General features: G+C 45.2%; 1 protein-coding gene across 1 annotated transcript in view; it reads left to right on the forward strand.

The window, feature by feature from the left end:
• Positions 1-11,471: 11,471 nt before the first annotated feature.
• AGBL1 (AGBL carboxypeptidase 1) overlaps positions 11,472-17,215 on the forward strand; it is a 599,934-nt gene continuing 594,190 nt past the window's right edge. The window contains exon 1 of the mRNA XM_064480565.1: positions 11,472-11,672. Within this exon, the coding sequence (XP_064336635.1) occupies positions 11,622-11,672 (51 nt within the window). The 5' untranslated portion in view covers positions 11,472-11,621. The remainder of the gene's footprint in view (positions 11,673-17,215) is intronic.

Below are 17,215 nucleotides of genomic sequence, written 5' to 3' on the forward strand. Positions count from 1 at the left end.
GATTCCTGTGCCGAGGGAGAAGACTGCTGGCGGGGCGGGGCTGAAGGACAGATGGGAGGCCAGCTGAGCTGGATGGTCTGTTCGAGGCCATGGCTTCCTCTGCAAGGCTTCGGTTTAATCCTCCTCAGGCTGCTAGAGAGCATAAAGGGGAAGAGTGCGGGGGCTGCAGTCAGCCTTGTGGCTGTGTGACAGAGGGCTCTGGCTTCTTGCTGGCTGTCTGCTGGAGGCCGCCCACAGTTCCTTGTCACACAGGCTTTTCCACCTTGGCCACTTACTTCATCAAGCCGGCAAGGAGAGTCCCCACGGCTAGTTCGCCAGGAGGATGGAGTCATGTAATGTAATGTGACTGTGGGAGCGCCATCTCACCACCTTTGTCATGTTCTTTTAGAAGCAAGTCCTAGGTCCTGCCCGTGTTCAAGGGAAGGGGCTTTGTTACACAACCGCGTGAATGTCAGGAGGTGAGGATCTTGGAGCAAAGTGGGGTGGGGCACCTTAGTCTGCCCATTCATTTCCTTGTGAATTCTATTCCCAAGGATTCTAAAAGGATTAATTAAGCAACATCAACTTCCCGGGCATCTTGGAAGGACATCTGGAGTAATACCAAGATTACTGAGGGGTGGTCCTCCTTACCTTTTAAATATTTCCGGTGTTTAATAATTCTCCCAAATGAGCTGTTGCTATAAGCTGATAGAAGATAGATTACATTTCAGATGCTTCCCTGAGGTTAGTTATCCCAACTCATCACCATGGTCATCACGGCTAACATCAGATCATCATTTATTTACATGGGAGTGGAGATGGGTTAGAGAAAAGTTCCCACTGGATGAGGGATGGGGTATAAACTAAGAAGGAGGACAAGGGACTTGTCCCCTACAGCTCTTGCTCCCTACTTATAGACAGCTAGGCTGTAAGTAATGGTGTTTCAGATCTGAACTATCGCAAGTGCAGATGGCTCAGTGAAAGCATTGGTCGTAATGTCCCAGAAGGGAAATCCAGAGTCTCTGATGTATTCACAAAGTAATGGGTATCCCAAGATAGCTTTATCAGAAGTTGTTAATCAATTATTCAACTTATATAGAGAACCTTTCATTGTAATGAACATATTAGACACCAGTCTGTAAGGATGAGAGAGGGAGGGTCCCCTGAATCTCAAGAGGCTTCCTTCATCTCCTAGAAGATGCCCTAGCCTTTAACTGCCCTTTAGTAAACTGTACATTCTCCTAGTGAAGCATTGCATTATGCATTATCAGTCATTCACAGCCTAGTATGAATGAGGAAAGAGGAAAGTGAATTTGCCATATCCTTCACTGCATGTGGAACAGAAGAAAGGTCACATTTCCATGGAGGGAGAAGAAATTTAAACATGAAAAGAAACTTAACCTCATGTCCCTTCCCTGCTTACAAACTTTCATGGGATCCCATCCCACGTTATGGGAAACAAAGCTATTGTATTTGGCCCCGGCTGCCTCTACAGCTCCATTGTACGTGCTCTAGCACTTGTACACCGACCTCTCATGATATCAGGTATCCTAAACTCTCTTACACAGGTACGCCTTTCACACACTGTTCTGCCTAGAATGTCTCTCTGCTCTCTCCAGCCTGGAAGCCCTCTGAGGTCCGATACTAGGACCATATTCTTTGGGAAACTCTCCCCAACTTTGCCGGCAGGAGAAGTTACTTTCTTCTTGGGGCTTTTGTTTGGCAGTTGCATTGTCAAATCACATTGGAAAAGGTCATATACAGATCAGTCTCTCCCACTACCCCGAGAGCTCTTTGAGGGGAGCAACTTAAGAATCTTTAAGAGAGTTTTTCAGCTGAATCTCTTTGATGCCATCCCGAACCTGTTAACTACTAACATGTATTAAGCGTTTCCTCTATGTCAGACACTGACCTGCAAATTTTAAATGCGTTGCTCATTTAGTCTTCACAACCGTTTGTGTTACTATCACTGTTTTCATGATGGGAGACTGAGGCACAGAAAATTTATCTAACTTGTTAAACGCAACTAGACTTGACAGAACTTGCATGTGAATCTAAATTGTCTGATTCCAGAGATTTTTTTTCTTAGCTCTTATGTGACGGTATACTGCTTACTATAGAACTATGATGAATACATGTTTGCAGAGTGAATTACTGAATGAATGTGTCACAAGCTGGAACGAGGCCTCATCCTCATAGCCCCTCCCCAGTGAAGCTATGCCCCTGTCCGGTTTGGCATTTGGTTCCTGTAGTCCTGGCTTGCAGTCTCCCCAGCCTTCACTGAAGCAGAGGGAAGTATCTGGACTGGTGGCCTCGATGGTTGATATCTCTATTTCTCCCCTGCCCCACTCAGGGCAGCCTGACCTTAGGAGCCCTTGGTTCCAGCTTGTTTGTGATCTGATACTTCAGCTTTGGGGTCCAGAAACCACAAGCTTCTGGGCTGGCCCAGCAGCAAGTGCCTGATGAACATTCCATACCTGTCAGCACTCCAGGTCTGGCCACTGATGGGACCAAACTGGGCAGGAGGGTGGGGATTATCTTGGTCCTCCCTGAAGAACTTTGTTGGTGTCCATGGCAACAAAGCCTCAAATGGATGCTGAGCAGAGAGTTGGCCCTCCGCCTTAGGGTCAAAGATACGGTGACTTTTGAGCTGCCACTGCTGACAAGGCTGGAATACTGGTATATAGCTAGCCCAAAGGTGGGTTCTCCCCTTCACTGGAGGCCACTGGAACGCAGTAGTTTCTGCTAACTACTATGTGCTTGGCACTGTGCTGGGCATTATGGACATGGAGGTCTTCCCTGGCCACTGAAAGACTTTAAGCCTAATGGCACAGGGGTCCACATAAACTAATTGCTGTAACATATTATCATCAGTACTATGTTCTATATGTATGTACTTTGGAGACACAGAAAAGGGAGTATTTAATTTTGCCAGCAGACAGAGTGGTAGGTTAAACTGCCAAAAAAAATGAGAGGTTTTAGTGTGAAATAAAGTAAAACTCCTGCACAGCAGCTGGCACACAGTCATGTAAGCCCAGTACTTGACAAATGGTAGGTGCTTAAGGATATCAAATATCATTACCAGCAGCAACAGCAAAACATCCCTAGATCTAGAAAAATGGGTGAGTGATCTTCAGGTACAGAAATCAAGAAAGGGCTTAGCACACCTCTAAGAGGAGAAATGTTATTCCCAAGGGATAAATTTAGAAAAAGTATTGAAAATGAAGTACATTTTCAAGTTGAAAAACTGGAAAGACACTGAGCCTCAGCTCAAGGGATTTGGCTGTAGTTTCATTTAGCCCCAAACATCTGTGTGCATTGGGCAAATCCTTTTTCACCAGGGACTCCCTTTCATAATTTATAAATGCAGAAAAATGGACTACATGTTATCCAAGTACCCTTATAATAGCAGAATCTACAATCTTCACAACATCTCAATGACAGTGTCTTAAATCATGTATAGAAACTGAAAAATGTATTCCATAGCCAAGGGAAAAGCAGTTAATAGAGACTAACTCTGAGATGCTGGAATGAGTGGACGAGGACTTTAAGCATCTGTTTTAAGTATGCTCAAGAAACTAAAGAAAAACATGGTCATAATGAATAAACAGATGGCTAATAACAGAGAAATGAAAAGTAAAAAAGAATCTGATGATTTCTTAAAAGTTTTAAATTAAACTACTTGAAATTTAAAAATGATGACAGGTAAGTGAGTTGGAAAATTAATAGAATCCATTCAATCTGAAGGACAGAAAAAAGGCTTGAAAAAATAAATAGAGCCTCAGGAACCAGTTGTACCAATCAAGTGATCTAACATATATTTAATTGGAGTCCAAGAAGGAGAGTAGAAAGAAGGGGAGAAAGAAACAATATTTGAAAAAAATAATGCTAAAAATGTCCAAAATTTGGTGAAAAATGCAAACCTCCAAATCCAAGGAGCTCAGAAAAATCAAGCAAGATGTATATAAAGGAATCCACATTTAGGTATTACATCGTAAATTTGCCAAAAGTCAAAAAGAAAGATGCATTCTTGAAAGCAGCCAAAGAAAAGTGACACATCAAACAATGGGAACATTGATAAATATGAGGGCTAACTTCTCTTTAAAAAGAGTGGAGGCAAGAAGACAGAATGATGTCTTTAAGATGCTGAAAGAAAAAAAAAAAACTATCAGTCCAGTATCCTAGAATTCTATACTCTTTAAAAATGATAGCAAAATAAATGCATTTTTCAATAAACAAATACTGAGAATATTTGTTACTAGCAGATTACAACTTCAAAAATGCTGAAGAAATTTTTTTCAAACTGAAGGAAAATGACTCCTGAAAGAAAATCATATCTATAGGAAGGAATAAAAAGCACTGGCCATAGTAAGTGTGTGGATAAATATAAAAGAATATATATTTTTTTCTTTTCAGAGTTTCTTTAATAGACATATGACTGTCATAAGCATAATAAATATTGTGTTGGGTTTATAACAAATATAGAGGTACTATTTATGACAACAATATCGAAAGGATAGGCAGTGGAAGGCAAACAGAGCTATTCTGTTATATGGTTATCATATTTTATATGAAGGAATACTATATAAACTCCAACCAGACTGTGATAGGTCAAGGATGCATAAAGTAGTCCTTTGAGCAAGCACTAAAATATAATGCATAGAGATCGAGCTGAAAAGCCAATCACTTAGTTAAAATGGAATACCAAAAAATATTTGACTAACACAAAAGAAGGCAGAAAAGGTGGAGAAGAGGATAAGGTGAAGACGGATGAGACAAAACAAAAAACAAAAAACAAAAAACCTGTGGCATAATGATAGAACCTACCATATCAATAATTACATTAAATGTAAATAAATGGAGTGCTCCAATTAAAAGGTGGAGATTATTAGAATGGATTAAAAAAAGCAAAACACCACTATATTCTTGTACAAGAAATGATATTAGGTGTAAAATACAGATAGATTGAAAGTAAAGGATGAAAAAAGATATGCCAAGTAAACCATAGCATGAAAAAGCTGGAGTGACAATATTATTATCAGACAAAATAGACTTTAAGACAGAGTATTTCCAAAGATAATGAGGGACATTTCATTATGATAAATGGGCCCATTTACCAGAATGACATAGCAATCATAAATGTGTATCTTCCTAATATCAGAACTTAAAAATATATATAGCCAAAATTTAGAGAACTAAAGGTTGAGATAGAGGAATCTCAAATCATAGGATATAGAAGATCTAAACAATACTGTACCTTGATCTAATTGATATTTATAGTATGCTATACACAACTACAGAATATACATTCTTTTATAAACACATAGAATTTTGTTCAAGATAGACTGAATGCTGGGTCAAAAATTAAGTGTTAGTAAATTTGAAAAGACTGAAGACTTTGAGTACATTCTCTGTCTGTAATGGAATTAACCAGAAATTAAATTTATAATGATAGAAACTCTGGTCAAGTCCCAATATTTGTATATTAAACAACTCATATGTCAAGTATTAGCAATATTTTTAACTGAATGATAATAAACCAACACATGGAAATTTGTGGGATGCAGCCAAAGCAGTACATAGAGGGAGATTTATAGCTTTATATGCTGATATTAACAAAGAAGAAAGATTTAAAATCAGTGATCTGAGTTTTTCCCTTAAGAAACTAGAAAAATACAAGCAATGTAAGCAGAGTGAAGAACATTATAAAGAGTATAAATTAATGAAGTAAAAAAAAATAGGGACTATTACAGAGCTAATTGTCCTTCTAACACTATCTAATAGAAATAATTGAATTGCCCTAATATATATTTGCTACTGGGACCACTGATCCTTTCTGTGGCAATAACAAGGGGGTTCTGGAATAACTTAAGAAAAATTTGTCCGACAAAACTTTGGAAGATTTGAAAAACACTTATTCTTTTCTAACAGAAAACACAAATCTACATAAAGACAAGCAACAATATCCCCGAGCCTGTCTAAAAAGGTAACATTGTAAAGCAAGGCTTACCTAGTTCATAAGAAACTCCTTGTGGACACACAACGCTAATAGCCACCTTCCTGAGTTAGCACATCCTAATTGTAATTATAATCCTTATTACTCCACACTGAACGGCAAACGGGTGGGGACTTGAGTGGTGGTGATGTCTGGTTGGGGTAGGGGTAGGGGCAGAATGAACAATATTAAGAGAAGGAGGATAAATCAGCTGCCACTGAAACCCCCTTCACTGTGGAAAAGCCTATCCCCTAGCATGACTTTTGCATCCCACACTTTCCCCTCCTTAGGAATTTCGTGCATTAGGAGAAGGTGAAGGAAATCTTCTGAGGGACAGTAGGGGCAGCCTATCAACTCTGATATCATTTTGTCAAGGCAGCCTTGTTCTGACTGGCAGAAGGTTGCAGAGAAGGTGTGTATCTGTGTGTGCAGGCACCAGTGTGTGTGCACGTGTGTGTGCACATGTGTGTGCTGGAGGTGGGGCAGGAAAAAAAATCAGCAAAGTAAAAATGAAGAAAACCAGAGCATGAAATGGAAAGTTTAAAGATAGTAACATTGTATGTAAATAGTCACTGTGATAGACTGGTCACGTGCATGTGCTTGGGTAAATCTTTATACTAAACAGCTTAAAATGTATCTGAGCAAAGAGAGTGTTAGCTATTATTTGAGTTTTGGTCTCACTGAAAGATTAGGGAAAAGATAATCTGAGCTGAGTATTAGGAAACGTGGAGCACTGTGACCCTTCCATAATTTTAGCTACTAACTTCCTCTAGATTTTTGCCGTGTCTGGGAGCCACGTGTACTATTATTCCCTTAATGTTTTTCTTAACATTGACTCACTTCTAAACTTTAACCTTTATCATGAGAATTAATACCTAACAAATCATGGTTTTATTGTGCTAATTAGATTTTTTTTTTCTAATATAGGTTGAGATACAACCTGTCTATTGAAATGAAAATTGTTTATCTAAGTTCCACCCACATCTCTCATGTGCCTCCTGGGAAAGTGGGATACGCCCTAGATAGCAGATTAGGAGGGAGAGTTAGTTCCAGCGTTGCCGTCTGCTGGCTGTGTGACCTGGAGCCAGGGAGCTCTCTAAGTCTTTCTCCTCACCCCATCAAGTCATTGACTGTAGGGCCTGTCAAAGTCGCCCAGTGCTGGAATTTCCTCCAGAACCTTCTGACCAAATGGTCTTCCAGTCCCTGCTGGGGAGGGAAGCAGCCCCTTGCATTGGCCGGAACCAGCTCAGGACAGTTCTGCACCTGCCCCAGATCGGGCTCCTGGTAGCTCCACCCTTTACTTCCGTTTCTTGCTTTCAGAACCCATCCCTCCTCCACATCCTTTCCAGCCTTGATAAAAGCTGTCATGCATCTAGAGGCCGGGCAGCGTTGAGCAGGACTGGGGTCTCCTCTGTTGTGGTTACCACTCTTCCATGGGCGATGTCCATAATAATAATACATGGCTCTCATTGATGGGCACCTCCTCTGTGTCAGGCCCCATGCTGAGCTCCTGCAAAGGTGGAACCTCAGTGCAGCCTCACTGCCATCCTGGTGCAGATACAGCGTTTAAAAGTGATGGCATTAGATTAAAAAGACACTTTGGGATATGGGGCCATGCTGACCCTCTGGTGGTTCTCCCTTCTGGCTAAATGCCCAAGCCTTTTCCCACCTTCAACACTGTTTAGCCAAGTCTCTTACCTTGTTTTTGCACAGCTGGTGTTGAGGATCCAGGGGAAAGAGCTTCCACCTGGCTCTATTATATTTCATCATGTAGGATCTGGTCCATCACTCAAGGCTTCTGAAATATTTTTGGATCCCAACTATGTCATCTGACATATTTGTATCTTTCTCAATTGGGTGTCATCAGAAAATCTGATAAGTTTGCAGTCTTTATTTTCATCCAAGTCATTGATAAAAATGTTGAAAAGGAAGAGCCAGGGAAGTGAATTCTCTGGATGTTATAAGGAAACTCCCGCTACATCAGCCTCACTTTGTTAATCACCACTCTGTTAGAACTGACATTTTACTGTCTGTTGGGTTCTCCTGATTGTACAGGCCTGTGCTTATTTCTTTAGCTTAGACATGTGATATTATGAGATTCTTGGGCCTGAGATTATGGGATAAAAGGGCAGGTGTGCAGTAAAGGATTAACCTCGTCCCAATAAGATTCTGGCTCTTGCACAGCTCCTGAGAGGTGATCTTTAAGTCCTTGGAATAGATTAAGAGTATCTGTTTGCCTGGGGACCTTGGGCCATGCTAGATAGACTATGTAAACAATATGATTTAGGTGGGGACCTTGGGCCACATGGTGTCAGCTTGACCTCTGGAGGGGCTGGAGACTAAGGTCAGCCATGTGGGTGGTCAGCCACGGCTTCATGACCAACCCTTAAAGAAATCCCTGGACAGCCTGGCTCGGGTGGGCTTCTCTGGTTGGCAGTACTCTGTGCGTGTTGTAACCCGTGTTGTCCGCACGACTCCCTGGGGGAGCGTAGCTGGCCGCGCGTGCCTGGTCTGTCTGGGGCCCTGCCCTGTGCGCCTCTTCCCTTAACTGGTTTTGGTCTGTATCCTTCTGCTGTAACAAACCGTAACTGTGAGTGTAACAGCTTTGCTGAGTTCTGGGGGTCCTTCTAGTGAATGATTGAACCTGAGGGTGGTCTTGGGGGCCCCTGAACTGCAAAAGGAATCTCTGGACCACATTAAGTGTATCTTTCTTTGAAGTCAAAGGCCTGAGTTCTATTTGGGCTTCCCTAAATTCCTCCTTCACAGGGTATGAGGTGAAGAAAGTAGGAAGGTCTTTCTCTTCTGCCCAAAGCAGCCTCCTCCCTGGCCTTCCTCAGGGTCTGACTTTCCCCTGCTGGCTGCCCCATGTGGTTTGATGAGCACTCATTTCAATCTGCTCTGGATACTGTATGTCCTGGGAGGATTCTGAGCTTGAGTATCAGCGCCTGCCTTTTAGGAAAGCCCCTGTTGAGATTCAAATACTAATAGGAAAGTGCATATGCTAAGCTACCATCACCCATTTAGACTCCAGCCGAAGTTAATTAGTTCACTCATAGAGCTGGCGTCTCATTAAGATGGAATCCAGGAGAGGGAGGTTTGGATGGGGGCACTGCTGGGGTTTTCCCAGAGCTTGAGAGTAAAGAGAATTGTGTTGGAGAGGGGAGCAGGGTTGCTGGGGTCTCCATGGGGTAGTGTTGAGGTGTAAGTGTTGGGGGAGCAAGAGAGGAATGCCAAAGGTGCGATGGAGAGCTGAAATAAGCTAGAGGCAAGCCCTAATTGTGTTAGAAAATCAGAGGGTGAAATCAGCACTTCATCCCTTGTCTGGCATCCATGTGTATCCATATGGGCAAGGAGATGATGACTCCCCAGAGGATGGAGCTTTGTCAGGAGTGATGGGGAAGTGCATCCAAGCTGGGCATGTGAAACAGGCATGCTGCTAAAGAAAGATTAAAGAAAGAGGGAAGCTACTCCTTGCCTTATTTCTTACTGAGAATAAGGTTCATAGTGCTGCAGGGGAAAGGAGTCACTGAGTAAAAGAGAGTGATCCCTTTATGTGTAAGCTTTTTACCTCGCCTCTGCCCTATGCAGTTCCAGGGAGCTGAACCAAGATAACCTGTTCAGGTGCAGCCAGTTTTACATCAGTGCTAACAGACCAGACTGTGACCACAGAAATACCTTTAGTTATGTTCTCAGAGGTTGTTTTTGGGAATTATTACTGCAAAGGCTTTTTTCTTTAAATTATTTTTTTAGGTATATGTTGGGAGGGAGGTTTTATGTTTCTTTCCCTCTCTCTCTTTTCTTTATTCTGCAGTTAAGGGGCATGGATCTCTGCCCTTAAGATAGTGACATGGGACAGTTCAGTCCTCCCTGCACCCCTGGATCTTAGAGGATCATAGAATGTGTGCCCTGAAAAGCTCCACCTCTCACAGAGGGTGGAAGTCCTTGGAGGGAGGGACTTCATTTCTTCCCTCCTGTCATTAGAGGTTTTGGGAAGTGTAGGGATCAACTTTCCCCCACCCACGACACTCCATAAATGTGAGTATTATAGTCCATTCCTTGCATGGAAGGTCTTCATATTTAAAGCCATTAAGAGTGGAAGTTTCTGGAGGGCAGGCACCACATGAATTTTTGTCCTTGAATTTGAGGTCTTGGTCAGTCCTGGCATTGAGAGGGAATAACTGAGATGCTGTCTGTCTCCTGAGTTAGGAACATTCGGCCAAGTAGGACCAGGAAATGCAAACTCCCTTTCCTCAGTCACCACAGCATGCTTGGGTAGCTGCCAGCTGGATGCTCTGACGCTCACGAAAGCTCCCCCAAACTCTGCACGGGGGTGCTGGCCGTGAGCCCAGGCCCTTCTGCCTAGCTGTGCTCTAGGTCGGTCGTGAACTTCAATGAGCTCACTCTCCAATTTCACACATGAACATTGTGCTTTCTTTTGAGCTTGCTGTGTGCTAGTGATGGGGACAAGAATCATCAGACATTGAACACATAGGTTCACAGCCCTGTCATCAATGTGGTCCACACTGGGATGTCCCAAAGTTTAGTCCTCTAGTAATTTTGTTAACCAGCTATGTGTCCCCTGGGGGTCTTGTGAAAATACAGATTCTGATTCAGGAGCTCTGGGGCTGGAGCCTAGCAAACTGCTAGGTGAGACCCCAGCTACACCCTGAGAAGCCAGCATCTAAAAGGCCTGTAAGATACGCAGGTGGTGACATGCGGAGCGGGGTTGGATGGCTACTTATCCACTAAAGCTCTTCTGGCACATTCTAAGCAGAAGACAGAGAAAGGGATGATGGATCCTGCATCGTCTGGAGGAAATGAGCCAGGGAGGTGGGGGACAGGGCTCCCAGATCAATGCGTTTGCAGCAGCAAGAGGCAGGATGGTGTAATGGTCCGTGCGTGGGCTTTGATGCCGGTTTGCTTGTCGGAGGCCTGGCGTATGCTCCTAAGCTCCATTCCTGTGTCCTAATGTCACTGTGCCTTGGTTTCTCATTTGTGGAAAGGGGGTCTGGGTAGGGGTGGTAATGCTATCACTACCTCTACAGTGTTATTGTAAAAGTTAAAAGATTATATAAGGGAGCCTGTTGGTAGAAACTGTCTGGAGCATTTATTTTCCTTCTCAGCCAGAGCTTCGGTCCCTAAGCCTGGGACCTCAGGGGGCCCTGGGCTTCTGTGCCCTGCATGGCCACGGTTGTGCAAGCACTCTTGGGTCTCCTGTTACCCGGGAGCCAGCAACAGACCAAAATAAAGGCGGGGGTGGGGGGGAACCAGCGGGGAGGGCCGAGCGAGCCTCTGCAGGGAGTCTGACCAGGTCAGCTGGGAATGCCTGTCAGCCATCCAGGGTGGCTCCTGCGTGGGCCTGGAGGTGGGTGAGTGACTCACGCCGGTGCCCTCTCCACCCCCGCGCCCAAATGCTCAGCCCTCCCCAGGCTGGGGCTCATCTAATCCCCACAGTGGGAGTCGGGGGGCACTCACGCCCGTGCCGAGGTCTAGGGTTGCAGCGCGGTGACTTCACACTCAGCAGCATGTGCAGCTGAGGCCTCCCTCAGCAGTCCCCGCGAGGCGGGCAGCGGGCAGCTTGGCAGCCGCCGCCTCTCCAACCCCGATCTGGCCGCAGGCAGCCGACTCCCCAGGACCCGAGGAAGTGATGGCCGAACAGGAAGCCAGTGGGCTGCAGGTCCTGCTGCGCACGCTCCAGGTAGGAAGAGGCAGGGGCTGCAGGGCGGCTGGGTCTCAGGGCCGGGCCTGCCCTGGAGCCGAGCTCCCGCAGAGTCCCCTCTGGCACCAGTGGCCGGGTTTGCTAACCAGCAATAACCCTGGCGTCAGCAGCAGCTCTCACCTTGAGGCTGACCTAAGTGATGCTATAGTGTTTAAATATTAAACCTGACGAAGTTGTGAGCGCTCTGCTTAAATTATTGAACCTGGTGGGATTAGAGGCTGAGGCTAAAGAATCCAGGTTTGCTAGAGATAGGCAAGGTGGAGAAAAAGCTGTTTGGCAAATGCAGACCTGTTGCAAGTTCTCCCTGAGCCAGGCAGGAGACCTGCGGGGATTTCGCAGATCTGCCTGGGCGGGGAGTGCGGCAGGGCAGAGGACTCCCCTGGGCTTCTGATGAATGGCTGTTACCAGGTTCCCAAAGAGGGATCTGCATCCGAATTGCCTAGGATGCCTATTTACCACACATCTTCTTAGGTGGGATCTGGCCAGAAGAAATCACCATCCCCGGGGGGGGGGGGTGGGCAGGGGCCTGGGGACCTGCCTTGCCCCCAGCGTGATTCTATTCATTCCTAATTCTGAGAATTCTTGTCCTAGAGCACTGGTTTGCGAACCTGTCTGCACCCTAGAAACTCTTGGAAGATGTTAAAAAATACTGATGCCTGGGACCCACCCAGCAAAATTCCGATTTAATTGGTCTGTGGAGCACCCTGGGCACTGGAGTTTTGGAAACTTCCCAGGTGGTCTCAATGTACAGCTAAGGCCAAGAAGCACTGCTGTACAGACTTGGGTAGATGCCTGCACCTAACCGGATGCAGGGAATGCATGGCTCAAAGGGGCCTAAGAGATCTTCTGCTCCAGGATTTTAAACCTGAAGCCCGCGGATGGGCATCATAGGAGAGTGGGCTTCAGGGACTCCATGACCCCCACCCCCTAATTCAGAATGTAAATGGTTTGCGCTTATGTTCATTCTTCCCTGCTTTGGAAAGCTTAGTTTCCTTGGATTCTTAAGGAAATCTGAATCCCTAAAAAGTTTAAGTACCAATAAATCCAGCCTTCCAGTGTACAGCTAAGGAAACTGAGTCTCAGAAGTGAAGTAGCTTCCCTGAGGTCATGTAACTACTTAATAGGGGAACTGGGACTAGCACCAAAGAACTTCAATATCCGGTGACCCTAGTGTCTTTGACTCATACTGTCTGACACATCAAAGGCACAAATGCATCTGGGCTGGGAGTGTTGAGGGTGGGAGTGAACCTCAGAATAAATTTGCAGTTGGCCTGGAAGTCACTGCAGGATGAGCTCCATCTCCTGTCTTCCCACCAGTGGGGATTTCTAATTGATGTTTAGAATAATCGTTCCAGAGCACCGCAAGATTCTCAATCATCAGAGAAAGATTTAATTATGTTCAATATACCCTACTTAGTTCCCAATTAACCAGAACACGAAAATAACCGGAACACGCTTCCGCTGTGTCCTCTAGTTGATCAGAATCTGGTGGTGGAAACGACTTGGGTTTCTGGCCAAGCCCTGAGTCAGCCTTCTTCAGGGGCCTCCCTAAGCCTGGTTTCTGTCTTGACAGTAGAAGTCAGAACTCTACTGACCCAGGAGAAAAGAACCCAGGGCAGATATTCTGTGGAAGGATGTTTCATCCCCATTCCCCGTGGGACCAGGAAAGCCCACAGAATTTCTGGGAAGCGATTAGCTAAAATGCTTTTGATTGGGGATCCCAAAGGTCCTAGGGACTCAAGCCAGTCCTCCTTCCTTCGTGCACAAAAGTGAGAGACAGAAGGCTTTGTATTGCTTCCCAAACCTCTGGGGTAGACAGTGGTTATGTCTGAATGGAATGTGAGCTCACAACATGAGTTCCCCATGCCTTTCAGGAGGACCCCAGACCATTGCCTGGGAAAGGGATAGAGAAAACAGATGACCAGAAAGAGCAAGCAGAGGGGGACAGCATCCCCACCATGTGATAGCAGAAACCCGCATCCCAGGGCATCACCACTTCTGCCTGTTTGGGGCCCCGTGACAAAACCAACTGGATCATTAAGGAATATCAGTGTTCTGCCTATTACCTCTGCCTGTACAGACAGGGAGGGGGTTAGTGATTTTTCCTACCTCAATTTCAACGCAGCCTTAGCTCTGTCCTCAAAGTGTGAGAATCAGAATTCTACCCAGACATTTTTCCAAGTCCCTGACTTTTACCTTTTGAGGTTGAGGCAGAAAATCAGACTGACTCACGAGGGCCTGGGTGAAAAAGAAGACAGCCCAGAGCACAGGTGCGAGAGACGGAAAGAACCAGATGCGCACCCCGCTTTCTGGCCCTTACCAGCTGTGCACCCCGCTTTCTGGCCCTTACCAGCTGTAGATCCTTAGGCAAGCCCCAAAACCTCTCTGAGCCTTCATTTCCGTATCTGTAAAAGGGGGACAATAAAAATACTTTGCTCAGCTCTTTGTGCGAGGATTAAGAGAATCCATTTGAAAAAACAGATTCTCAAATGACTGTTTTAAATGGCTGTTCAAATGACTCTGGTTTTTACACTTTCCCCAGTTGGGTACACAGTGGAGAGGCTGGGAACACTTCCCTAGGCTTTTCATCAACCTGCCCTGCTTTTTTCCTGGGTGGACTCCAGTACACTTGGAAAAAAAAGGGAAGGTGTCTCATTCGCCCTCCTCTCGTTTCCCCATGTAGTTTGAGTTAATGGGGAAGATGAGGAGCTGCTGGGGTAGCAGGATGTGGACTCCACGCCAGCCCTGATGCCGGGAGCCCTCCCCCAGCGGCTTCCCACAAAATGCCAATTAAGTACCGTACTGACACATGAAAAATGTATAGTTATTTGGTCAGCTTGTGGCACACTCTGAGCTGTGATATGGGCACATGCTTGCTGTTTGCATTTGTACTTTATTATTTTATGTTATAGCTGCTCAAACTGAATCCCAGGACTGTATCTTGGCCAAAATGTGCATAGTGAACTCCTTTTTTGCGACTTGGGCTCCAGGAACATCATCTATTATGGATTGTGAATGAGGCTGCAGGATGTGGGGCTTCCTGTCCTGAGTTCGCATTGAGCTTAGATAATAGAAAACCTGGGTGGGATGACAACTCCACTTCCCCCCTTGGACTTGTTCCTCCAAGGATTATTTCCAAGACAACAGGTGATTTCAGCTCCTGGGCTCCAGCGAGGGGATGGGCGGGAAAATGATGCCTGATACGGTTCATTCATAGCACTTGGGAGTTTTGTTTCCAAAACATGCGTTTAAAAATTTCCTTTCTAGAATTCTCCATGGAGGATGCAGAAATATCCATCTAGTGCACATCCATGGGGCCAGGTGGAGTGGAAACTGAGCTGTCCCCTCGGATATAAACAGAAGGGCTTGGAAAAATCAAGAGAAGAATTTTTCTTTTAGCTGGCAAACATTGTGTAGAACTTCTAAACAGGATTTCTCTGTTTGGTGAAATTTGAGGCTTTCTGAGTTTTTTTTTTTTTTTTTTTTTGAGATTTTCAAGAATGGTTACTGCAAGATATACACCTATTAACCATGTAAATACCATTAGTTTATGAAAGTTCTGTATGCTCCACACCCTTGCCCAAACTCCCTTAATTCATATTTGTTAGTTGAGAGTGACTTGAGATGCTTTGCATGGAGGGACTTTGTCAGACTCGTGTTTTGTGTGTCTAATTCTCTGTAGTCGGTCCCGTTCATAATAGTGGTCAAAATAATAAGTAATACTTATTAAGCAGTTTCTGCAGGTCGGGAGCTGTGCAGATTCCTTCAGGTGCACCGTCTCATCTAATCCTCGCAACAACCCCAGGAGGCGGGTAGTGTTGTTATCCTCATCACAACGTGCTCAGATGGAAGGTTGGAGAGGTTAACAAATTTCTCACGGTCATAAAAAGAGTGAGTGGCATAGCTGGGATTGGGGCAGAGGGAATTCAGCCCTGTGGTCGTGCTCTCGCCAGGTGTATTAACCCTCTGAGGCCAAGGAGGGGCACTGAGAAGATTCTGAACAGATTTTCCCAGGTGGTAGGTGTCTGCCAAGGAGAATGGAGACTCCCATGGGGCACATCTGGGGAGGGCAGCAGCTGTTCCCACGAGACTGGGAGGACTGGTCAGGAGGCAGAGAACAGTGCCTACGGCAGTGGTCAGCAAACTCTAAGGGCCTAAAATTAGAATTTTTAAGCTTTGTGGGTCACAGGGTCTTTGCCTTCAGCCCTGCCACTGTAGTTGTAGACAATTTGCAAATGAGGGGGCATGGCTACATTCTAGTAAAATTCACATCCCAAAACAGGTGATAGACTGGATTGGGCCAATAGGCCGTGATTTGCTGACTCCCTGGCTGGAGGCCTTCAGGCTCAAGCAGGGTGTAGGGGTGGGAGATGGCAGAGAAAGAGAGTGATGGAACAGCAGGGGCCTGCTGGGGCTGCCAGCTGCCAAGTGGGGACTTCCCTCACCTGCCATGGGTGTCCTCAACACCCAGGCTGCTCTTCTTGCAAACGCAGCACCTCATATGATGCTCTGGGTTCTCCTGGGGGCAAGTCTTACAGATCATGAAATCCCACTGTTCACAATGCCATTCCCTGCTGCTGCCGCCTCCACTTTTCTAGGTGTCAGTGGAGGCAGTGATTATGTCTATTGGCCTCCAAGCTGAGCTTTCAGGTCATTTCAGTGGCAGTGTACTAGGTGACTGTCCTGCAGATATTGCCTGCATTCAACAGCACTACCAGCCCAAGACATGCTCAGTTCAGCACTTCTCAAACTGGGTTCCATGGAACACCAGTGAGTTTTCCACTCACAGTGGGTCTTGGTGACAGATGGATCTAAGATGTCAGGGTGAATAAATTTACTAGATTTCTTTACTGAAAGATCATCAGTCTTTTAACATCTTTTCAAGTATTTTGGCTTATAGGTCTCAGTTTAGATGTCTTTTATTCAGAGAGGACTGCTCTTACAACCCAGTCACCCGAAGTCCTGTCTCTTTAGTTTGACTCTCTGCATAGAACTTGCCATTTCCTGATACTTGTGTGTGTTTTCCCTTCCTTCCCCAACCAGGGTAAAGATCTTATCTTTCTTGTTCACCTTTATCCCTACTACCTAAAGCACTATGTAGTATTAGGTGCTCAATAAATATTTGTTGATTGACTAATAAAATGAATATGCATGGTATATTATCAAGCTGGGGTATAATATACAGCATTTCCAAAGCATCTTGGAGATGAGATCTTTTTTTAATAACAAAATCCCGCTAGTATCCCACAGGACATTAGGAATCCATGGAGCACATTTGGGAAACAATGTTTGTAGATCAATGCCATGTTAAAGACTGCTGGTCCATGAGGGCTGAATTTTTCCTGGTCTGGAAACTGACCTCGAGCATGTTGAAATGTTTCTAATCTGAACTAATGAAAAGTTAGTTCTGTTGGAGACTTGGGGTCGTTCCTCCGGTTGGTGAATTCCACTCGCTGATGACTCTACAACCTATCTGTAGGCCTTGAGTTGACATGAATTCTAATCCTTACTTGGTTGGGAGA

The sequence above is a fragment of the Camelus dromedarius genome, chromosome 29 (assembly GCF_036321535.1).
Source record: "Camelus dromedarius isolate mCamDro1 chromosome 29, mCamDro1.pat, whole genome shotgun sequence".
Taxonomy (NCBI): Eukaryota; Metazoa; Chordata; class Mammalia; order Artiodactyla; family Camelidae; genus Camelus; species Camelus dromedarius.